Below are 25,924 nucleotides of genomic sequence, written 5' to 3' on the forward strand. Positions count from 1 at the left end.
AAAGTTACAGATGAAAGCACTTCTGCCTGTTTGGTTTATAGTAAGTAGCTAATCGATCCCAGAATTCCCTGCAGTTGTTTGTTGAAGGAACTCGGAGAATCGTCTGTAGCTTCACGGTTGAGGTAGTTTTGTTCCAGACCCCCGCAACACTCCCATGTAACTTTTCATTTTCAATCCTTAAAACACAGATTTCCCTGTATGACATATGTTCCTTGTTTCATTCCAGCATTTTTACTCAGGATGTTTTTAAAATATTTTTCAGTACAATACTTTTTTGAAAGATCAAATAATGGTAGGGTAAAAAAAGTATATCCATGTCAAGTATGAGAAGGTTTATATTTTTACCTCAGATTAGTTTCAGACTGGTTAACGTAATTCATTATGTCTGATTTATACCATTTTAAAGCTACGGTATGTTAGATAAACATACTACAAATACATACAAATCAGTTTTTTGGACATTTCAAATGTCCAGTCAGGACACTTTCTGGACTATTTTCATCATCCGTATTCGGACCTCTCTGCACTGTTGGACATTTATTTTTATTCTACTAGAAAACAGTGCTGTGGATATCTGATAATTGACATTACATACCTTAATGTCAGTCATAATTAAAAGGGAATAAATGTGTGCATCATTCCTAGTAAAAAACATTTTTTTTCTAGTGGTCTTATTATTATTGTAGACAATATTTTACTGAAAGGAACACCTAATACCAGAGCTAGTATCTGTAATTAAAACAATTCAGTTCTACTGTTGTTCTAATGAAATAAACAGCCTTTTAAATTTTCATAAGGGGCTCTAGATCCATTTCAAGCCGCTTCAGTTAAAATGTCATTGTGTTAAAGAAGTATCATGTTTAACCAGTGTTTACAGAAAAGCAGACAAAAAAACAGTTACGAAGAACAGTGACTCCTGATTGTTTATTTTCAGCCATACTTTAGAAATTAAGGTTGAAAAGATATGACAACAGTTTAGTTTAACATTAGATTAGACTGTTTATGGAGGAATATAAGCACTGACAATTTTATGATGAGGAGAAAAGAGAGGGATGTGTGGGGAGCAGTAAATTAAAGCAGCATGACAGTAAAAAAGTTAAATAAGTTACCAAGGCATGCAACCTGGTCAAGCCTCCCCTCAGAACTCAGGTTGTGTCCTTTAACCGGGACTGAACTGGTCTCCAAACCCAGTGGCTTTGGGCATCCTGGGCTTGCAGTGTGAAAAATAGGCGTTGCATCGTCTCGTCCCTCTTGAAGAAACATGGAGTGCTATTGGCCAACTAACTGGGATTCCAAATTGGGTTTAAAATGGCATGAATGGAGTGAATTGAAGATTCCAAATTAAAAACAAACACACAAAACAAACAACACATCTAAATAATGCTAAAATATATGTATAAATATATATATTTTTTGGGTACTTATTTCACCCAGTTTGACTTCCGTCCCGTATCTAATGCCGCTGAGAATCGCAACAGAGCCGTACAACCTATTGGATTGTGCCCCTCGATGACAGCATTCGAAGAACCCCGCACAACACCCCCCCCGACGGACTCCCCTTTCAGTTCACTTTGGTGTCTTCACAGATGAGACGTACAAATGGGCACCACCACGTAGCTACACGCCACAACCCATTATTACGAACGACTCAGCAGAGCGGACGACAACCAAAGTAGTAGGATAAAAAAAAAATTATCCTTTTAGAAAAAAGCCAAAGTTTCATGGTTGCATCATGTCAGTATGGCAGCTAAACCAGTATGATGTAATCGCAGGCAACATTTAACCCTGTCTAGCGAAAATGGAAAGCGCAGCACGAGTAGGGTGTGTTTTGTGTATAACGGTTAGACCGACGAGGAGGTTTGAGCTAAATAGACATTGTAACTAGGCCAGAGTTGGACCTTCCTACAACCCCAGCACTCCACCATTAATGTAGACTGGGTGTGCTTGTCCCATTGGAAGAAGTGTGTTTTTGGGCAGATGCTTCACTGGTGAGGGAAATCATTTGGTTATCTTTCACGCAGCGAACAAAAAAAAAGATTTGCTTACATTTGACAGGCTTGGGTGGCTGATGCAACAAAGCCTTGCAGAACTCTGGTGTAAAAATGTAGCGCAATTGACCACATGTGGCGAAATTTAAATAAAAATTGTCTCTTGTCCTTTTTAAAATCTTTCAGTCGTGCGTTTGTAATGCCCCTGAAAAACACTGCCTTCGTTTCTGTTTCCCCGGGAGAGTTTGGTGGGGGGTCACTCTTGTCCCATTTAATTTAGGAGAAAAATATCATCACTTTGAATATTGATGACCGTACAGTTAAAATTAGTACTCTTTATTATTTAATTGTTTATTTATTTGTTTTATTAATTCATATGTCAGGGAATTCGGTATGCTGTTGAAGTGAACCCATGAAAGCCTCAGTACTACTGGTGGAATCACTGTAGTGTACTTATCTGTCTTCCGTCATGCTTTTTTTTTTTTCTTTTTTAGTACAGACTATGTTTGCCGTGGTAAATTTGCATGGGTCTTTGCCGCTTGCGTAATGTCTGCACTGTTTGTCAAGCTTGCATTATTAAGCATTTAGATTTGGGTTATGCATGCTGCGCTATGTACGGTCTGGGTTTTTGCCTTCCTTTATGTGCTAAGCCATGCACTTTAAAAATATGCTTTCTGTGTTTTTACAACATATGCCGCCAGTCAGTACCTTTCAAACATTCAGTAAACCCTATTCACACAAGTAGTCTGGCAATGCAGCTCCTAAAAGTGAGAGTGATTTTGACAGTCCTGAGTCTGTTTATTTTGCTTAGCCAGGTTGGGTTACATTGTTTTTTCATTTTTGTCAAATCTAAGCTTTGACTGAATACTTATGTGCAAACTTTCAGTACTATATCAAATCAACTACAAATAAAGGTATTATAACAGCAACAAGAAATCTTGAAAAGTGAAAACTGATTATATTGAAAAGACACAAATGCACATTAAATATTATGATAATAATAAGACTAATTGTTTGACAGTGATGTGACATTCTTCTCTTTCCATTTTTATCTCTAATAATGTAGTATTTTGCTCCTACTAACATTGTATTCACACTGTCTTTCAGAGTAGAGAATACAAAAGCATTACCTTTAAACCTGAGATTCTCGTTCTGAATGGCTTCTAAGATTGACAAAAAAATGTTCTACTTTTTCTTGAAAACAAGGATTTGTTAAAAAAAAAAAAATCTGCTTGCTTCAGAATAGAAAAATGTAGGCTGATCGGTAGATGTTAACATTTATTTTGCTCCAGAAAGCTGGTTTAAGAAAGGTTTTCATGAAATATGGGGGATATGGAATGGATTAGGGGGGGAAGAACTGCAGGGAGGTTGGCGGTGGGGGGAATAAGTGTTTCAGTCATAAAAACAATTTATCTTTTCTTCCCTTCACATCATGGTGACATGATCACCGGTTTCAATTGTCACGTTTCAATAGCATTGTTTCGGCATCAAAAGCCTTGTGTATATCTGATGCTTTCCCCGCACCCATAATTTAGCATAATTTAGTGTTTTCAGTGACGATCAAACCAGACCTGTCTGATAGGGAAGAAACGAATGGATTTGCAACAGCTGTTACACCCATGTATGTATCATCTGTATCAGACTCACTTTCGTGTATGTCAAGGCAGCAGCATTTATCCTATGTTACAAAGGACGTAATATTAGTCTCTGTTTCACAATAATACGCTAAGAATGCTTAATTTTCAGACTTAACTGCAGTGTTTTCACCACAAATTGTCCTACTATTTTGCCTAGAATGGTTATGGAAAATTAATTTTAATTTAAAACATGGACTCAGTATGTGCTTTACATATGTTCTTTCTTTCTTTTGTTTTTTAATTAGATTTTTCTGCATACAGCTCTGGCAGTGTGTGATTATTACCATGCCAGTATGGGTTAGTCTTGAAATGTTCTGAATGGATGGTAAATTGAGCCAAAGAACATCTTTGTTTTTGGGGTGTCCCTTGTACGGTAACACTTCTGTCTTCACAGCTGGTTCTGATCAACATTTCAGCCTTGTGTTATTTATCATCCCTGTCATTATTCTACCCATAATGCAGCTCCACAGACTGTACTATCAGCACATAGCTCTTAAAAACATCTTCCATTCTATACCAAATGTCAGGCAATGTTTACTCAAACATTCCTCCCTTCCAAAGTACACACAATGGTTTTTTTTCTGAAATGGTACTGTAAAATTAGATTGAAATACAAGCTTTACAGATCACAGTAATGCAGTAAGCATTTTTAAACAAGCTGTACTTAAAAGCCGCATAGTTCTGTGACCTTCCTGCTGCACCCCAGCTTAATTGAACGACTACTTTTGCCTGCAAAGTCACATCGAGCCCACTGAGTTATTCAGGGTGAAGTGTAGCTCTATGGAATGATAAACGTCTGCCGAAATGCGGGCTGATTTCATTTAGTATTTTTTCGAGACAATGCTTTTAAGCTTTAGACCTCTGTTGCACTATCCATCTGTGCATCTGCATGTGCCTGCTTGCAAGCTAGCGCTGAACAGACTAAGCAATAATCCTTTGGATGTCTGATTTCAGCTTCAGCAGAGCCATATTTACCAGTCAGTGTGTAGTAGTGTTTTGCTTATTGATTATTGATTATGCTCAAGAAGACAATGATCCTTTCTGAAATGTTTTCCATTATCAGGACGGTTTTCAAGTGCCCAGACTACAACAGCTAACCGAAATGTCTACACAGAACGTCTTTAATAATCATAGAATTATAAAGCATATGAGGACAACGGGGGGGAGGGGGGGATAAAAGACTTTAAACCAAATTCTCCAGACACTCGTGCATTCAGAGAGATTGTTCAATGCTTATAAGAAATGAGGCTGGCCTACCTGGCCACGAAGCCCTTTTTTCGGAGAATGAAATACATTTACAATACAGAGTGTCGATACGATGGTGCCGGAGGCTGCGGCTGAAATCCTGCAGTTGACTTTGAGATGTTGCATCACGCTGGAGCGGCTAAAAGGACATCATGATGTAATAGAAAGAAATACCTTCACTGCTTCGACTGGGAAGTGAAGCACAGGGTTGCAACTGAAGGACAAGGGGAGACGCTGGAACAGAGAGCTGTGTTGGTGGCAGGGGGCAACCTCATTGCCTCAGACACTCAGACAGTCCTTCTGGGTCAACCCTGAGAGAGTGCCGAAGCTGCAACAGAATATAGTGACTTAAAGGGTGACTCAAGACTACATACATTTAAACAAAACTGCTTTTACCTTGTGGCTCTGATTCTATTATTAATTTTCTAATGATAGTATGCTCCAAAGCATGGCTGTCTTTTAAAATGTATGTAGGGACGAAACACCATAGTCTCTCTATTTATTTACCCCTGTGTTTAGCATTTAGAATCAAGCCTTTAGCTCAATGTGCATAGCTAGGCAATGTGATCATAGTAAGTCAAGTACTTTGCTTAGTGGGATAAGTTACACCTGGCAAATTCATCCCATCTTCAATCCAGCCAACCTTTATGGAAAAACCTATTCTAACAATGACCTTTTTTCCCCTTTGATTTTGCAGATTCCCTGTAGTCATGAAGTAAATACTGAACAGAATTTGAAAGTCATTTAATTACTATCACCTCTGTGATTAGAAGTGTTCGTTTTGCTCATTATTGTTTAACAAAAGTGTGAACAAAAGGGTTTGTTACTGATAAATCCCAGCTGTGTAGCAATATAATGTGTGGAAAAAGTTGGATCATAGAAAAAAATTTGTGTACTTGTCTTTCTGAGTGCTTTATTTTGGGTCATGTGAATAGGAATCAGCCAACAACACCACGTATCTCTTCTGAAAGGATACATATGCTGTGCAGTTCTGTATAATACGTGTCACTCCCAATTTTTAAGATTGCTACACTACATGGTGGCTTTGTCTTCTAGTTGTTGTTGTATGCCTCTTTTTTTACAACCACAAGAATGATACAGTTTAATTAAAGTATTTAGCTTTACAAAAGCCTGGTACAATTCTTGTGCTGATTTTTATTTTGGTTTTCTCTCCTTTTTCTAGGTGTTCCCACGCCAAGCCCCGAAATTCTTCGGCACACGTTAAACATGTTAGTAAGGGAGAGGAAGATTTACCCTACCCCTGAAGGCTACTTCATTGTTACCCCACAGACTTATTTTATAACCCCCTCCCTCATACGGACCAATAGTAAATGGTATCACCTGGACGAGAGGATACCTGACCGACCGCAGCAATGTACCTCCCCTCAGTCTGGAACTATCACCCCTTCTGCTTCAGGCTGCGTGAGGGAAAGACCCCACCACAAAAACCACTGCGACTCCTATAACTGTTACCGTGATGACATGCACAGCATTCATGCCTCCACCCTCCAGAGGAAGTCCCCAAAGGACCATAAAGACTCCTACTGCCCTCCTTCCCTGTACCAGGCCGCCGCCACCGAAAAGAGTAAAAGCACGGTGAATTTCTCGTACAAGACGGACACCCTGACCAAACACAAGGAAGGGGGCAGCAGCGGGGAGAAGCAGTCCAAGAAATTTGGGCTCAAGCTCTTCCGTCTGAGCTTCAAGAAGGACAAGACAAAACACCTGGCCACCTTCTCAGCCCAGTTCCCCCCGGAGGAGTGGCCCCTGCGAGACGAGGACACACCAACCACTATCCCCAGGGAGGTGGAGATGGAAATTATCCGCCGCATCAACCCCGACCTCACGGTGGAGAACGTCATGAGGCACACGGCACTGATGAAGAGGCTGGAGGAGGAGAAGGCACAGAGGAGCAAAGCCGGGTCTTCGGCCCAGCACAGCGCCAGGAGCAAGAGGAGCAGAGGCCATCGGAAAACCCACGGCAAATCCCGGTCTCACAGTAAGACCCGGGCATCCAAGGGTGACCCGTCGGAGGGTTCTCATTTAGACCTGGCAGGGGAGCGGGATTATGACTTCTACAGCGCTTCGCTTGTCAGGTCTCCGCGCGACGGCACCTTCTCTGTGGAGCACAATGGGGAGAACTTCATTTTGCACAGCAACCCCAGCGTTGTCGAGTCACACTTCCCGGTCACTCCCGAGTGGGACGTGTCTGGAGAGCTTGCCAAAAGGAGAACAGAGATGCCCTTTCCCGAACCCTCCCGGGGGACCTCCCACTCCAAAGTCCACCGCAGCCACAGCCACACCCAGGACAGGAAATCTCGGAACGAGAGGTCGGGCAAGGCCAAGGAGAGGTCTCGCTCGATGGACAACTCCAAAGGCCCGCTTGGCGATGCTTCTGTTGGGACAGCGGAGGACTTCGAAGGCTGCAGCCCTGATGACAGAGGGCAGGGCCGCTACTATGTCGATGATGGTACATTGAGGCCTTCTCAGGCTCACCACTATCAAAGAATCTTGCTTTCTGCTGCTAACTTCAACACTGAGGTATGCGTGCCTGACATGGGGAAGGGGAACCCAGAGGACTCCAAGGTCTGTAGTAGTCCAATGGAACAGTCCAAAATGAGAGACAGTTTACCGTCCTACAGCGATCTCAAACCCTGCTCGCCCAAGCCCTCAACGGACGATTACTTTCAGTGCAATACGTCCAACGAAACTGTTCTCACGGCTCCCTCCCCCCTAGGAAAAAATGATCACGATACTCTTACCTTGTCAGATGGTGTCAAAAAGATCTCTCCGGCAGACCGGCAGACCCCACACCTCACCAGGGAGTCCTGCGAGTATAAAGAGGACGTGACAAAGGGACACAATGGCGTGAGTTTACCGGTGCCGAGCCAGACGCCGGAACCGATACCAAATGGACGTTTGATGCACCAACATAACAACGCGGACCCCGGCGCTGCTGACAAAAGGAAAGAGATATTTAGCAAGGACACTTTGTTTAAACCTCCCCACAATGCATTGACTGTTGGCTATGTAGAAAACAGCTACCAGAAATCGGGGACGTTGCGGAAAGCGCAGCACGTGAAATCCGCAGAGGTCCTCAGCAACTGCGAACACTTTGAGCAGCCCAGCCTGCTGTCCGTCTCCCCCGGTGCGTCGGCTCCGCAGGGCTCAGACCAGGCCTCCGGGGTGGAGCCCTCGTTCGACTACTACAACGTGTCGGACGACGATGACTCCGACGAGGGAACGCACAAAAACACGGAGGAGGAGAAGACCCGGGAGGGTGGGGGAACCATGCAGTGGCTGCTCGAACGGGAGAAGGAAAGAGACTTGCAGCGGAAGTTCGAGAAGAACCTCACCCTCCTGAGCCCAAAGGAAAGCGACAACAATAACAGCCAAAAATCTGCCCATTCCGCCCGACTTGACAGTATGGACAGCAGCAGCATTACAGTAGACAGTGGATTTAACTCTCCACGGTAAGCCGAGTACAGTCGAGTATGTTTACGTAGAAGAAGTTTGTTGGGGGGGTGGAGAGTGGCTGGCTTAGAAAGGATGCTTCTATGAATAGATGAGATGTATATGTGTTTTCATTTAGTTTTTTACAAGTAATATCAGTTCAAAGGTTAACTATATTCACAAAAAGAAAAAGAAAAATCACCCCCACACAGAAGAACAGGTAACTCAGGTTGTTTTGCGGAGCTGCTGCGGTCCTCCTACAGGGACGATATGAAGTACTAAGCAACTGCGCTGCTTTGTGTTACATGTGCTGGCTCTGCGCTGTTCCTTGAATTGAAAGATCATTCTGGAAGTTGTTTTGTTGTTGTTGTCATCGTTGTTTGTTTAACCCTTGAATAACTGCGGTCAAATCCGCTGGTTGTGTTTCCTAATGAAAAACAAAAGTGTGTAACTTGTGTTAATACCAATAATAATAACATTAATTCCACAGGTATCTCCAAAATGAACCCTTTTCATTGATGTACACATAACAAATGTTTTTAAAGCAGATTTTCTTTTTTTTCTGGAATTCAGGTTTAATTTGGTGAATATCAAAAAAACAAAGAAAACAGGATTTTTCTACAATATGCTTACAGTCAAAGTCTAAGTGAAATCCTTGAATTTTGTATTACTGAAATTTTTTGTAACCCCCTATGTTGCATTGTCTTATCACATACAGAGAGAGAGTATTCAGTATGGATACTGCTTTTTTATTTTGTTTACATTATTATATGTAAGGCATTGTAATCCATTTTTTTTTTACTGCACAGGCAGTAGATTTATCTAACTACTTACTGCCATAGCATCTAATATATCATCTCACAACACATTGAAATAAACTAAATGACAGAATTATAGTTGTTTCATCCGGAGAGTAAAATATGTCTTAGTTTTACGTCTCCCCGTGTCTATCAGTTTTTAAAAAACAATAACGTTGATAATTCTTGTTCAGTCATTTTAAAATTCAAAACCAGCTGGTGATCATGAATTTGTAACTGAAAACAAAAGATTAAAAAGGAATTACTTTTCCTTGTCATTTAAACTGCATTTCTTGGTGCTACCATTGCAAGACACTCACAATCTTTCGAATATATATGCACTGTGTATGTATGTATGAATGTATGTATGTATATGTTTTGAAATGTGGATGTGTGGGTGTGTGCATATGACACGATCAAGCTCAATGCGTTGGAAGGCATGGATCTAGAGGGATAACGAGGGCATGTTGGAAATCTATAAGGGTCAAATCTTAAAAATTACGCCACAAAGAAACACATTTTGTTTGATCATGTCACATGCATTAAGTGAATTGACCGAAACATACATACATGTGTATACAGATTCATGGATTAATAGTTTTGTTTTGTTTTGTTTTTCCTTTGGTTCCCACTATGCAACATAGGGTTGGTGTTCACCCAACATTGAGAGTGCCTCCTCAGCTCTTTCCAGCCACACGCAGCACAAAACAAAGCCAACCTGCTCCTTTTTGTGCTGTTGCAAGAAAACTTCCACAACAGGCATTTAACTAAAAAGCACCAGAAATATAAGAATATCTATAAACAATTGGGTGTTCTGGTTGATTTTTGGGTTTAAATTAGTGGGGTGGCCAGGGGGGGAATAACACACATTGTGAATGCCCGTGTTACAAAAGCACCCTAGATCTCTGTGATCCACCCATCAGGTAAAATTAATTAAAGCCATTCTTGTGCGGATATAAGCCTCAGCAGATGCTTTGAGTCTTGTGTGGCTTATATTGTGTCATGGCTTTTGTCTGTTCTAAGATCAATGAGTTAAAGAAGGAGCTGCAAAAGAACTGGCTCCAAAGCGTGTGCATTTTTTGGTTTGTTTGTTTGTTTTGTTTTGTTTTATTTTATTTTATTTTATTTTATTTTATTTTATTTTCTATTTTATTTTATTTTTTGTCTTTGCTGCTGAAAAAAACATTGTTCCAAAATGTAAAACAGAAAATAAAACAAAATCACAAACTCAAAAACCAGAAACAAAACAGAAGACCTGTTCCTATGTAATTAATTTGCTAGATCAAGCATGTATCTAAGAAACCTTTTCTTGTCTTTTTGTGACTGTGTGAACTGTTTTGGTGTGTTTAAATGCTGCCTATTAAAAAAAAAGTATGTTTTTACATAGAGCAGTTTTACCTGTAGTGTTTGTCTCACCTAAATCTAGCCAAACCTTCTTGCTTCCTATTATATGGATTTATTCTTCCCGCTGCACTGCCCTCTCTATCCTTTCCTTCCCCACACGCCAGGCTTTTGCAGCCAGTAGCCAAAGCAGTGCCCATGCTACCAACTTTGTTTCGTTTTCAAATCCTTCTCACCATTCACGATCCAAGGGAAACTCGGATGCCAGCCCTGAGCACAGGCAGCAATCTGTGCTGTGCTAAGAAAGAAAACAAATAACAACAATAATGAATGCATTCCACTTTGCTTCAAGCTAAGCCAAACTGGAGATCTCCCTGGCTAAAGCAGAAGCCATGTTGGGAGAGCTCTTAAAATGCACCAGAGCATAGTCTGAGCGTTTTTTGGCATTGGTGTCCAATCAAGGTCACACTAAAATCACACTTTGGTCATGCAATTCAAAACCAGACCTGCACAAGGGGGAAGGCTAATACTTTTCCACTTCGACGTTGATAAGTTGTGGGCACTGTTTGGTTCACTTTCCTGGGCATTGGGTGTTCTGCTGTTGTGTTTGAAGTGCATCCTTTACATAAATCAATAGGATGAGCCGAGGTAACTGAGCCAGGGCTATAGTGCTTGGAATAGTGCCGGAAAAACACCAGTTGACATTAAACCATACAACTGTTGGCTGATCCTGGATAACTCTGGGAACACACACTGGGAAGTTATTTCATTCCTGTATATGTGTGTGTGTATATACAGCTCTGGAAAGAAAAACACTTAACATTGATTTCTGAACTTGGAGTGGTCTCTAAATTTTTTCCAGAGCTGTATATGTATAATGTATATGCATAACACAGCAGTTGATGTCATTGCATTTGCTGGAACTAATATACAAAATCAATCACTTAATAGTTAAGCTGTATAGTTAAGTAAACAAGCACTGACTCAGCAACCAAAACAAACCTTTTCTCACATGCTTTTGGCAGCATTTTTGTTTGTTTGTGTTTTAAAACCTTTTTTTATCCATGTATGGGTTTTTTATGTATACATGGATGAATACCTGTCCCCTACCCAATTTGTAGTTTCAGCCATTCCTCTCAAGTAAGCCCCAAGCTAAATGCTAGATGTGGTTTCCATTGATCGAGGTCCTGAAGTTTGGTGGGAGTGGAGCTAAATACATGATGTGTTTTCAAAGAACATTAAGTAGAGTAGCTGTGTTGAGCTCTGGTTGTGTATGACTTCATGTGAAGGGGCACCATTTATTTTACAAAACTCCACATGTGTTTCCAGTTTGGGTAATTCTCCTAATTTTGAAGGGATTTACAAAGCCAAAGTCATTTATTCACGTCAAATATACAGAATGGCCTTTCCACATTAAGAAAAGAAAAACGGCAGCTTTAAGAACACCTCCTTATGAAAGTCTAACAGTGCGTAGAATGGATGTGCTTCTCATTTAATTTCATCCTCCCTGTGTATCTCCTTGAATCATGGTCTTCTAAAACCTATCCTTCCATTCATTGTGAAATACATGCTCAGCATTTGGGCTCCATACAACAGCCCTGTATTTCCCCCTGAATAACTTGGAACATTAACTAACTTTTTTAAAGGCAAAAGGCTCCTCTTAGACCTAACTGACAATATATTTTGATAACCCTTGGCGTTCAGATGGATTTTTTGTGTGAGGAGTGTGTTTTGTTTGTTTTTTGTGGGAAATACATGTGTTTGTGTTTACAAACATGTCTGAGACTGAGCATATGTTTTTGCTCTGCATGAAAGCAGAACCGTACAGATGTTTGCTTTCCAGCTCCAAACCGCCATGCTCACAGACTTATTCCTTCCTGACAGAAAAGATCTACATGTTAATACTCTCCTGTTGCCACATTTCCATTAAACATCTCTTATTTTTACTATATATTCTTAAAAGAAAAGTCTCTATCTTTAAGAGGTTTTGGAAGTGCAGGTTTGCTGATACTTCTAAGCCAGGCTGAATAATTTATTCCATAAAATGTCTGTATTAATTATTGTGCCAGGGCTTGTTTTTAATACATTTGTTTTTGTTATATATAATACATTTGGACATGAACACTGGTTCATGTAGTATTTATTACATGTTTCATGCATATACATATGAATAGGTATCTACTCTCATTTTTGTGTTCTTTCTTCCTGATTTGACTATTGTAAAGACGCGTGGTTATTTGAACTCTCAGCTCAGCATAGTTCATCAATGTTTCCCCGCTTTGAATTGACGCTGATAAATCCGATATGAAAATCTGCAGGTGAAACTCTCTGTCCAAATGTCCAAAGCTGCCCCCATGACCTGTCAGGGTTCAGTTATTTGTTTAAATCTGTGGGTTACCAACTCCCTGGAGACTAGGCAGATTTATTTATGTGTCTTCAATTATTTGAAGAGAAAAACAACGTGTTTCTTACTTAGCAGAACATTTGCTAAATAGTTTTGTCCTCTTGTCATTCCTGAGTACCACGTCCATATCATAGATGGCGTTTGTAATTTAGCTGAACCTTTTAACAAGATGACACGCAGTGTAAAACGTGGATGATGTGATTCTCATATTTCCATAGAAAGGGGTTAAAGTAATAGGACGTGTCCTTGGGTCAAGGATGTGCATTCTTCTTCCCATTCTTCGTATAGTTAGTATGGTTGATTTGTAACCTCGGTGAGCCTGGGTTATGATTTATATAGTTTTGTATATGATGTTTAGTCAACTATTAGGCCTAGTTCACCTGAATAGTAGTATAAATCATAGCTACTGGAGAAATAGGTGGTTGGTGTGGCTGTGGGTGAGTGAGAGGTTTCGTATCAGGTCTGATAGGAGGCTGAGAGGTAAACTCAAGTGATCCTAAAGTAAACATGATGAATATTAAGAATATATTTTTACACATGATAACACCAAGAGTATTGCTAAAACAGACAAATTGACAATAGATGATGTATTTAATAAGAAACATGGTTTACAGCTGAAGCTTCCACTCTTGAGGTGTCATTTGAAGGAAAGAACTTAGCTGTTTTATTATTGCTTAATGGGAATGTATTTAAACCTCTAAATAATCCAAGGTTTAACGTAAACGCACATTTCTCCAAAGTACCCACCTCCTTACAAATGCTATTAACTCAGCAAGGAGTTCTGAATGCTGGAAATAATTGAATAAAACAAGATGACTTACAGACCGTAATCATCTTCTAATTTTAGCTCCTCTGGAACCAGTCAGTGTTTCCTTGACGATTCATCACATTAGCGATGATGTCATTGCAGTGTCTAGAAATGCACACATGTAGCTTGTCCTGACAGGAGATTTAAACTAATAGAATGGTTTTTGTTGCATCCTGGAAGACAATTAATATTAGCAGCCAGGCTTATTTTATTAACTGTGTGGGTTTGTGTCTTTGTATGTGTAGACAGTTGTGTGTGTGTGTGTGTGTGTGTGTGTGTGTGTGTGACAGAGAGAGAGAGAGAGAGAGAGAGAGAGAGAGAGAGAGAGAGAGAGAGAGAGAAATGCCTTTCAGCCTTTTCAGATAAATGGCTTGGCTATTTTCCTTCCTGCAGTCCTTTATATCTATTAACTTATCTTACAATAGGTTTATCTCTTTGAAATAATCTGTAGATATTTAATATGTACCCTAAATTGAATAAAACAGACATTGCAATACCTTGGTTTCAAGAAGAAAAAAAAAAAAAAAAAAACTTTGACTGCCAACTGACTGTGGGCTGATTTTCAATGGGAGATAAGTGATGGGTTATTTCCTTAATTACCGTATCCTCGTTTACAGTCTGAAATGTCTTGCACCCACTTGTTGCTGTACTGCCAGTTACTACATGAAAAGACACCATTGTGGTGATGTTGCATCTTGCAGGGTAGGAGAGGGAATATTGTTTGGGGGATTTTGCCTGGTGTGGTATTGGTTACATTGTTAATGTTTCAGTGGCAGAAAAGTCACAGCAAAAGTAGGTCTTGCTGTTTGTTGGCATCAGTTGCCCAAAATCTGAACTCACTTGTGGCAGTATTAGACAGAATTATTAATTAACTTACATTCAGTGCAAAAGGTGTTCCCACTGTCAACCTTTCTTCCACTTAAGTACAGCTGACATTCAATATTAAACTCATATTTTGTTTCTTAGCGAAGACACACAGAACCATGGCATATTGTGTTGGCCCAGAAAACTGCCATAGTCTTTACTTTTATTTCCAATAAAAAACATTTCATCTGTTCATCTTTATGTTGTCAAACCCTAGGACAGAAAGAAAAAGAGAGAATGAGAGAACAAAAAACAGATGGGGGAAAAAAAGAGATTTGATACGTAGTTAGAAATATTGAAGCATAATATCAAGTTGTCTGTTTTTGTCAGACTCTTAAAAAATATAAATGAGCCAAAAAAAAGTGGTTATAAAAAAATTGGGTGAAGGAAAGCAGATTGACTTCCAACCACATGGTATGTTTGCTGATGTTGGCAGCTATTTCGAGTTTGCCTATTCACTCATTTTGTATTGAGATTGTTCCTCTGAAGATGCTGCTTTAAATGGAAAACTGCCTCTCGTAGCTAACACACAAACGTGTCACGCTACTGTACTGCACAGTGTGTGGCTGAAGTAAAGTGTTGTCAATGACAAGTACCTGTACAGTCTGTAATGTCTATAAAGTTCTGCTGGGCATTAAACTCACGAGAGAGACAGAAATAAAAACATGTTATCTGCAAAGCCTGTGGGAAAACACATTTATAGTTTTGTTTGTTTGTGTAAATGTGTTACGTTTATATGGGGGAGACCATTTTCCTATAGGAATGTCTAAGAAACTAGATTTTATGCTTTTTTTAATCAGGAGGCTTTGTGTGTTGGCTTTGTCTGTCCCACAATATCTTTAATACTTCACAGCAGGCCGTCAGACCCAAGAGCCTCAACAAGAGACCCAAGAGACTATGATCTGGTTCTGACCTCGATTGGCCAGAGCTTGAAACTATTATCTGTTTAGTATGGTGTTGTGTTCTTTAACAATTTTCCTCTTAATGATTTTAAAATGCAAGATATGCAGACGACCTCATAATCAACATATTCTCCCTCTCCCTGCTGCCCGTTTCTCCTTATTATCCCAATGCTATAGTTGGGGCATCTTTTCTCTGGGGTGGGGGGGTAGTTTGAATAAGGGGAGCACTTAAAAATGACAGCAGCCAGTTTCTGGAACATATTATAGACGTCGTTTGAGAAAGATCAGTCTGAGAGTTTTTACTAACTTTGAAATGACATAAAATATGTTGTTTTCTTTCCTCTTGTTTATTTTTTTTGTTGTTGTTTGTTTGTTTTTGTTTTGTTTCTGTTCTGTAGTACTCGGGAAAGCCTGGCATCCAACACCTCAAGTATTGTCGAAAGCAACAGGCGTCAGAATCCAGCTTTAAGTCCAGGCCACGTTGGCGTGAGCAGCTCTCAAACTTTCAACTTCCGAACGGCCGCCGACCCTCCGACCACCGAACCAGAAAAACTGCAAAAACCATCAAACTGTCTTGCCTCCATCACTAGTGTTTGAACACAGTGGGCCGGAAAGAATCCGCACTCGTCCCGAGTTTAAACTGTACAACCGTACACGGGGACTGTCAGGACTCCAGGCCTTCTCTTTTCGGGCCCTGCAATCGGTACTCGCGAAAATCAGAAAACACACAGAGAAAAAAAACAACTTTTGGATGTGAAATGCATTACATATGTAAAACTTTACAAAAAATAAAAAAAAATAAAAACTGATTGTCATTCCTAACTTGAAACGTAACAGACAAGGTAAATGGAAGCATAGTTTTTCGTTTTTTTTTCTCTCTCACAAATCATGCCTCATTTGAGCTGACCTTAACATTGAAAGCACTGCTTTTTTTAATATGTATTTCTTGCTCACTGTAGGCCAATCATTTTATTACTAACAGAAAGCGTTTTCTTTAACCCGTGTACAGTACAGTGTTTGATTGTTTGTGACCTTAAGGTTTAAATTCTTTCTACCCCCCCTTCAATTTGCAAAAATCTCAGGTCACAAATCCTTACAGTCTCATACTTGATTTTTTTCTTTGTTTGTTTTTTGTTTGTTCATTTTCTTTTTCTTTCTTTGACTTTATGTAGCAGTTTTGAGTTTTGGTAATCCCTCACCACACCGTGTCTGTTGTGACCAGTAACAGGCACTTTCGTCTTAAAAACTGATAACGTGTGCTGTGGCTTCATTTTTTGATAAAGCACCAATACATTATGGACAGAAAGTTGCAGATTTGTATGCATCATTGAAAGTAAAAAGAAAAACTCCCTGAGGGCCAATGTGTTTGATCAGTCATTTGCTTATGTGCATAATGTTACTAAAAACAGTCCAGCTGTGACTGAGGTTGTTCTTCATTACTTGATATAAATCCATTTGAATGAACTGGGTTCTAAGAACTTATGTTTACATGGGAATCTGGCCTTTTGGCACATCCCTTACTTTTGATGTAAATAAACATTAGAAAAAAGGGTTTTGCAGGGCTGTTGACTGTATGGAGGGTTCAAAGCCAGCTAAATTAAAGGCTTCTTTCTTAGCAGTTAATTACTACGCAGTTAACGCTCACACACACACACACACACACACACACATCCCCCAAAACTGCTTTTTTTTTTTTTTACCCTTTTCCATCAGTTAAACAGATTCCTCGCCTTTTGCTGTTGTCATCCCATGGACCAAAATGACAACTGGTGTCAGAGCCCGAGCATGTGTGGCCAGGTCCTTTCAGTGGCAGCTGGGAAACGTTGCGGCCTGTCGACTCTCTGCTTGTGCAGCTGTAAACTGGCTGATATCTCGACAGGAGGCCCCGTTTTATTACACTTCATCGGGGAGCTTGATTGATTAAAGCAAATGGCGTTTCATAAACTGAAGCGCTGTCCCTTATCATTAGCCCACTAACAGACGTCACCGATTCAGAGTTCTCCAGTAATATCATATTTGTTTTCGGGCTAATCACAGCTGTGGAAACATGGACGTGTTTTTATGCTTTTGTTCATTTAGATTAGTTTTATTTTGTTTTCTTCTTCTACCTAACGGTTCATGAATTTACATTTTCAGGTGCTAAAATCTATGGTGTCTGTTTGAATGCATATTATGTTTGCATGACCAACAGCTGGCTTTTGAACATTTCAGAAAATGATTCCTTTCAAGCAAGTGTCAGCTCAATACACTATACATTTGACGTTATTTTATGTTTTTTACTTATATATATATGTAGACACATACACATACATAACTACCTCCACAGCTTTTGTGATAGCAACAAGATGAGACTTAAAGGCTGAGGTTCTTCATCAATAAAACACATTGATATCAGTTTTTCTGTGAATGTTGATCCACAACCATGGGTCTTTGAAAGGCAACTCATTTTAAAACATTTTATTTACTGTAGTTCACAACATTTTTCATGTTGACAACTCTATCTTTATGTTTGAATCACACACTGTTATGGATTCCAAATCATACCTTCTTCAGTTGGACCATATTATAAAGACACAGTTCGATGACCTAGAATGATTTGCCTGTCCTTCTCTAGAAAATGTATCTTGCTCTGGTATTCGAGACGTTTCTGTTCACTTGCTCTACTCAAAATGTTCACGCTTGTCAGGTTTTTAGTTTACACATTGTGTGTCCGACTTGGTGCCAAGTGACATTAGACTTGGGTTCTCTTTTCACAGGCCTAGTCTGGGGCTTTATCAGAGAAGAGCTTAATTTAAAGATTAAAGTGCTGCAGTCTCTGTCGAAAACAATAAATAATAATCAAAATACTTCTGTCCGGGCTGTGACCCAATACATTTACCATTTGTGTTTTTAAAGTCTGTACAACCTGTTACAAATGAGGTTGGACAATTTAAATGGGACCCACGTGACATTTGTAACCGCTATCAAAGTCTACATGTAGGATTGATTACTCATTCTGTGATTGATAGATACTACTGGTTTACTTAAGCTAGCCATTTGGAACGCCTGGAAAATTGCACTTGGCTCACAACCTGTCCTTTTTCAGTCACAGAACAACATTCTGCATTTAAGGCTCCAACGTAGGTGATTTTAATAGATATACAGCAGGAAACTCCACACTAAACTTAAAGGAAATTCTGCAAGTGTCGCGTTTCGACTTAAGCAAATCATTAAAAAAAAAAAATATATATATATATATATATATAATCATTAAAAATCACTTAAAGCTCTGAATTTTAATACAAGTGTATTGCATTTAATAGAGAAGCCTTTACAGAGCTATAGATTTCCGGTTAGACAATTCAGATCTTTATCAACTGAATTCAACTTCAAATGCTCTTTAATGATAACAATCTGGCATTGATTCAAAGTCCATATCAGTTCATGTGCTGTGAGAAATGAGCCTAGTCGAAGCAGTCAATACCGCAGTACTGCGTTTGTTTGTTATTCCTCCACATCATAGTTCATATATTAGTATTATTTATTTTATATGAAACCATAATCACGGGGGCTGAGATCCAACTGGTGTAGAAGTCATTTGTGAGAGTGCATTTACCTGTTGCATTTGGTGAACTATTTCCGAATGCAGTATTTTTCTTTTCTATCTTTTATTTTTGTTGGTCATCAGAAGGGAGTATTGCAGCCAAGACTGCCTTGTATAAACACGTTTGCACTGAATTGCCTGGTCTCTGGTTGCTGTAAAGTCCATCCTGAAGGATGCTGTTTATATTGTATAATATTTCATATGAAATAATGACAGTCCATGAAATGTCTTCCCTTAACATTACTGATTTATAACAGCGTACAATAACATTGTTTTTAATTGTGACAGTGTATCATACTGTAAATTACGTTTATCTGTCATGCTTAGCCTAATAACTTAAAAGCAGAGGGATTGTTTTTTTTATGTCTATAATATTCAAAAGTCCCTTTTGTAGTAATGGTGTTTACTGTTGTTGTAGTGTATGTGATATACCCTTTGGGGATTGTGTTACTTTTTAAGACAATAAAATAACATGTTTGGTTATGATGTTTTAAACTTGTCATTTGATCTGAAGAGCCCGGGAGCTTGCATTCATGGGTGATTGTGTTAAGGTAAGGAGGGAGACAAAATTCACACACCTTAAAACAAAAAAAAACTGCTTTTACCCTCTAAAGGAAAATAATAATTGTACTAATAGTGCCACAAAAACAAACATACAAAATTAATTATTCAGCAGGAACTGTGAGAAAAACACTATCGTTCTTGCACTGCAGGTCCAAAGTAAATGTTTCCCATTTTAAAATCTACTTACAGTCCCATCTCTTCCTTTTTTATCCCTTTAAATGCATAATTCCTTATGAAGCACTTTTGGAAAAGACATGTCAGGTCATAAGTTCTTGGGATGTAAACAGATTTGCACAAGTTTAAAGTTGCTGCCAGTATGTCAAAACTGTTTTGATCCTTCAAATTCATTCAGTGCTGCTTCCAAGTATTTATCATGTTTAATAAACAGTGTCAATGGAATTAGAGGTGGTTGGTGAAAAAACTATTTGCAGACTGAAAACATCCCACCATTTTTTCCCCCCCAGAAAAGAGAAGACCAGGGAAAGCAACATTCATTTTAATAATAACATTCAATAAAACAGCGGAAAATACTTAGTACACCATTATTCAAAAAAACTATTGCTTTGGGTTTATGGGTTGGCTGTAGGCTTTAGTGTTGATGGGACTTACAAATGTAATGCATGCACTCTGTTATTTGAGATAGAAACTTGTGTTAAATGCCAAATAGACTTTCTATTTTTTTCATTCAAATCAAATATAAATCATTTTGTGAAAACATTAAAGGATGCCTTGTGCTTAATATTTATCTGCGCATGTGTAGGTCGTACCTTGATGGAAAAATATGTCTGAAATGCCATGATTTGCCAGCCATGATTTGTGTTTATTTTCTATAATATTTGTATTCCTCTGACCTGTCATTTCCCTTTAAATATCTGTTGGTATGTGCACCTCAACAAAACCTTAAATAACATTTCATATTCATTATTTATAGTAAGTGCAATATCTCTGATACCCAGCAACGGGGACAAATAGTAGACAGCATTTTAAAAATGTATATTTATTGTGTATCCAGTGCTTGTTTGTATATTATCACTATTGAGTAGTTTGAACTCCTTAGTTGTCCTGTATGTTCCCATGACCTGTCCCTGTCATTATATAAAATGAAGACGGTTGTTGTTATAACTGATAGGGCATCTTAAGAAAAAACACTAAGACAACAAATAGGACTAAGAGTGTTAATTAGATACAAGATTAGCTGGTTTAGACCCCCCCCCACCCACTAAACTACTGAAGAAGTGATCAACACACTAAAGTAGTGCAGTGGATAAATGATGCATCACCAGCATTTTGGTAAGTGGTAAGATAAAAAAAGAGATGTTTGGGTTTGAAAAGTAAATACACTTTCTTCCCTTCCTTGCCCTTCAGCACAACACATTCAACTTGTAGGACATTTTTTCTCACATTAATTTTGACTGCAATAAAGGCAGTGTTTTTGTTTCTTTCTTTTAAAAGTAAAACACTCTAAGCTTGTCTTTATTTTAATTTTTTTAGAACAACATCCAAACTTTAAATGGGGGGGTTGCTGTGTCCAAACCTCACTGCAAAAATGCAGTTTAGATAAATAGGTACTGTAATACTGTTTTTAGCCCCTTGCCCCCCTGAAAATCTGAAATAATACCACATCCGAGAGCCCTTGATGGAAAACAGAGGAGAGGAAATCATAGGGGTTCCTTGCCAACAACGCGCGCTGAATACATGATTGCCTCCCCATACGTGTGCCTGCATTAAGTGTATGTGTATCAGTCGGAAAATTGAATTTAACATTGTGGTGGTAATGCTATGTTTTGTGAAAAATCTTGTGACAAGAAAATTGATGGGGAATTACAGTTTGGTTATGTGCAGAACAGTCAAAGACACAAAGAGTAACTGCTTTTATTGCTGAAGAAGACAGATGTCAGAACACTCCCCACCACACTTAATTATGTTTCTCAAAGATCTCGGGAGTGATATGTTTTCAATAGGGATGCAGTTTAGAAGAGTAATTATATCCATTGAATAGTACTGGAAAACAAAGGCTTGATATGTGCTTTCATTATTTTGTAAGAATTAAACATACACATCGTTGCTATAAATGACAGTCAACAAATCACAAAGCCTACTGTAAAAACGGTGTGTATTTCCAGCTGTGATTTGCTTCTTTGCGTTTAATGTATATGAAATGGGCCTATAATTCTTCAGATCTACTGTTTCTCTGTTTCTCCTATCTTGGTGAGTAAGGATGAAAAAAGTGGCTCATAATTATTATTTCAATTTTGTTAACCAATCAAATAAATATAAATCATTATTCCAAACTTAAAAACACCTCCACTAACATTTTGACAGTTAGGACCACAGCGTGTCTGATTTGCTTTTCCGCAGTGATGAAAGTTGTGTCTGTTTCTTCTCCACTGAAGTCAAATTTGTAACACGACAAGCAGATTTTTATCTTGGCGCAGTTTGGCTTAATTTCCAGTATAACAGCAGTCAAAAGTATCACAAAACACAGATGAGTAAGAGTATGAATATAATGTGAGGCTTAGTTTCATAAGTATACTTGGAAGGAGCAAGTTAAAAGGCAGTAAAGGGTCTTATAGAAATCAGAAACAATTATTTAAATATGCAGTACAATGCATGCGTAAGACTAGCCATATTTAGCCTGAAATGACATTCAAATCTGTTTTTTTTTTGGGGGGGGCATAGTTCCAAATCCAAACATTTCTTGTAATCCCTTTGCTCTTACTATGGGATGTATACTGCAATTTCAGACGTTTTTGGAAGAATATTACAAGGTATCAATATAATTTAGGAATGCAGTCTAGAAATTAATACTTAAATGCATGAATAAATCTCACACAGAAATTCCCCTTGATAAACATGAAAAGCTTGAGCTTTGCCAGTTCAAAGCATTTGTTTTACCATAACTTTAGTCAGTCAGTCCTTTCTTTCATAATGTGTGCAACCGGTTGAAATCTCAGATCTGTGAGGTTAACAGTACCCACAATGCACCTCTTCCATGCATGTAGAAATGGGGTCCCAGATGTAGGGTGTTTTTAAGTTGTTTTTGTTATGTCCATTGGTTTTTGTCAATACCAAATCAAATAAAAACATGTTAAAATGTTTCAAACACTTGAAAGTATGAACAGCATTAGTGTATATCGGAATAGGATTCATGGTGATCCTGCCTGTGAAGCATTTTGGGGTCAGAGGAGAAGTTGCCAGTGATTCAATGGGGTCTAGAGGTTGGAAAGCCCAGCTCAGCACTCCTCTGAACCCTAACCCCGGCCTCAGGCCCCGCAGGAATGCAGGTCATGGCTGTTGTTTGGGTGAAGGTTAGACAATCCTTACGACTTAGATGCCCATTAGTGGGAGTGTTGGGTTTCTATTCAGCACTCATACAGACCACACACTCAAGTTTACAAAAACATCTCAGTACGAGGCCAATTAATATTTGTAGGTAGTGCTTAAGTTAAGAAGCAGCACTATTACCTTTAACTGTTGTCAACTACCACTACAACACCGCTCCCCCCAAACAAAGAAAACCAATGTGCTTTGAAGAGATAGATTACAGTCGATTTTGACGGTATAATGTCGATGAATGCTAAAAATCCCACAGACAAAGGGATGGGATTTCTCAGATAAAACTGCTGTAATTGCTTTATTCCAGCTTCACAAGCAGGTGTGTCCTCGTCCTTTGTGCATTGGAAGAAAAACATTCGGGAGTTTGTCTTCATATCCTAATCTGCTCCTTTGAAACTTGTCTTCTCGGAAAACAAGCAGAGATGATGGTAATTGATGCCTTCTTCAGACACACTCCACTGTGTTTCACTCAGGTGCAAGAGACAAGGTTATATACTTCGAAGTTCAAGAGGTAAACACCTGCAAAAGTACCTTGTTTTGCCATGAGAATTTATTTTTTGGCGGACGGGCTGATTTCTCCTTGTTATCTTAAGTTGTAAAAGCATTCTTCACATTATTGTGTAAAGTTCACACTAAGCAACAAACTGAAGTAATTGTCACACAAGTAACACATGGGCCTGAGAAAATCTACAAGCAAGAGGGAGCGTTTCAGACAGTTTTGCTCAATTCCTATTCCCATCATTTTATTTTTGTCACTTGTCAGTTCTTGAAGTTAACGATAAAGTTTACTTCTCACTGGGTAGCTTGTTCCAGATCTTGTTTTTTTTTCCCCTTTTGTAAAGAAGTACCTCCTATTTCCACTCTTGAGTGCAGGTCATGAACAAATCAGTATTTGACCCCACCTGCCACAAAAGCACAGTGCTTGACAGTGGGGTTTGCACTAAATCCCAGGGCTGTGCTGTGCGATGACATATAACTCAAAACCAACACCCTGTGGCAAAAAGTAGATTTCTTTTGAAAGGTCATACTGTCCATAGTTTCATGTTAAAGACATAACTTGAATCGCTTGTTCATTTCAGTTCCTCTCCAACAAAATGTCATAGCACCACTGTGGGATAACCCTCATCACCTAGTTCAAAAAGAGTTTGGGACAGAATTAAGAAACTTATGAAATTATGCCAAACTGTTGTTACACAGTTGCCAACTGCAAATGTAACAATACATTTTGGAGGAGTCAGATTCAGTTAAAGCAAAAACGTAGTTGCCTCTCCTTACATAAATCACTGCTTACACACAAACAGTGTGATGAAGAGTACGGGCTTGCTGGTGAGTGTGTGATGCAATTCTCATTTCAGTTGACTCGGGTAAGCTGGTAAGCCTTATGTTGCATGTTTAATATATGAACTTATTTACAATTTAATGTAAAATGAAATTAAGGTAACTAAGTATAACTATAACCAAAGTCTCATAGTTTCAATCATATTTATTGACTGGTATCTTATCAATGTTACTGATTCAGGATGATGTTTTTTCTTTCTTGTTTGTTTGTTTGTTTATAATTGAATACAGATCATGAGCTGAGACCAGCTGCTAATTAGACCAAACCTGAAATACATCAGATGGTCTATTATTCAAGATAGAGCTGTAATATTTCCCTAAACACAGCAGAGGGCGCTATAAGATCATGATTCAAACCCATTTTGTTTGGTTGGCCTTGGCAAGGATAGTTCAGCATTACCTTGTGTGCCCTCATGACCTAGACATTTATTGTATCTGTGAGACTATATATCTTAGAATAGAAGCATAAGCCATACTTACAGATATAAAAGTTCCACACACACAAATCTGTTCAAAATCACATTTATATGCCAGTATTATTACCAGTACAAGTCTAATACTACTAGTCCTACTACTTCTAATGATAATATTAAAACTCCCCAGCTACATTGTAGAAGCAGACACTAAAGAAACATTCAAGAAACAGGTTGGTGAAATCCTAGATCAATGAATCATCCACATTAGCTAGATGAGGCTTCATTTGGAACCTCAATCTTATCTTCTTATGTTCTTAAGTAAAAATACGAATAATTATAAGTAATAGATGTAATACAACTCCTACTACATCTCCTACTACTTATACTAATAGACACATGCATAATAAAAACAAACAATCCAACACAGGACAAAAGTGTTCAGCTAAAGTGCAACACCACGTGCAGCTTTATTTATTTATTTTCCCCTAAAGCACATACATTTTCAGATCTCTGTATTTGATTTCTTTAAAGGGAAAACCCATGCTTCATTACAGATCACGCCCTGGTCTGTTTTAGTGTGCGGCACTGAGCTCCCCAGTGCTCTCACTTGAAATACAAACACATGCACTCATTTGAATCCGGCCCAGAGAAGAACAGCGGGTAAACCCACACAATAGCTGACTGTTCAGTACTGAGTAGAAATGCTTTGAAAGCAGTCAAATGCCTTTTATGCACAAAAGCCTTGCAACAAAGGACACTCTCCTTCTAGAAGTGCACGGCGAGCATCGCATAAGCAGCTAAAAAAACGAAACATGCCTCGTGAAATTCAGTGCTCCTGTGGGATGTGCTACAGCAAAACCATCTGGGGAGGAATTAGTTTTGTTATGGTCCCCATGTGAGTCAATTGATGGAAAAGCACTGGGATCTGTTTTAATGTGAAAATGAAAAATATCACTTTTAGCAGAGCAGATGTTTTGTTGGGGGGCTTATATTTCTCTGCCTAAGTTTCAGGCATGACTGATTGTGCATACCTAAGTTGGGGTAAAGATTTCAAAAGTATTATTAACTTGCTGTAACAATTCATCTGCAGACAGCATAGCCTAACCAAGGGGGGCTTCATGAACATAAAAACAATAAAAATAGCGGAGTTGTTATGGTTTGAAATTCCTTTATATCCATGTATCCTTACTTTTGGCGGAGATATTTTCATTTCCCTTGTATCCTGTGTTCTTTAAAGGTCTTGTTCAA

At 38.8% G+C, this 25,924-nt stretch overlaps 1 protein-coding gene across 4 annotated transcripts in view; it reads left to right on the plus strand.

The window, feature by feature from the left end:
• stox2a (storkhead box 2a) overlaps positions 1-19,505 on the plus strand; it is a 111,159-nt gene extending 91,654 nt beyond the window's left edge. For 3 of the 4 annotated variants that reach the window (XM_066718171.1, XM_066718173.1, XM_066718174.1), the window contains exons 3-4: positions 6,054-8,343; positions 15,838-19,505. In XM_066718171.1, the coding sequence (XP_066574268.1) occupies positions 6,054-8,343; positions 15,838-16,036 (2,489 nt within the window). In that variant the 3' untranslated portion in view covers positions 16,037-19,505. Of the gene's footprint in view, positions 1-6,053; positions 8,344-9,764; positions 10,509-15,837 lie in introns of those variants that run through there. The other variant, XM_066718172.1, reaches the window with a different exon arrangement.
• Positions 19,506-25,924: the final 6,419 nt, after the last annotated feature.

Source organism: Amia ocellicauda, chromosome 12, assembly GCF_036373705.1.
Source record: "Amia ocellicauda isolate fAmiCal2 chromosome 12, fAmiCal2.hap1, whole genome shotgun sequence".
NCBI lineage: Eukaryota > Metazoa > Chordata > Actinopteri > Amiiformes > Amiidae > Amia > Amia ocellicauda.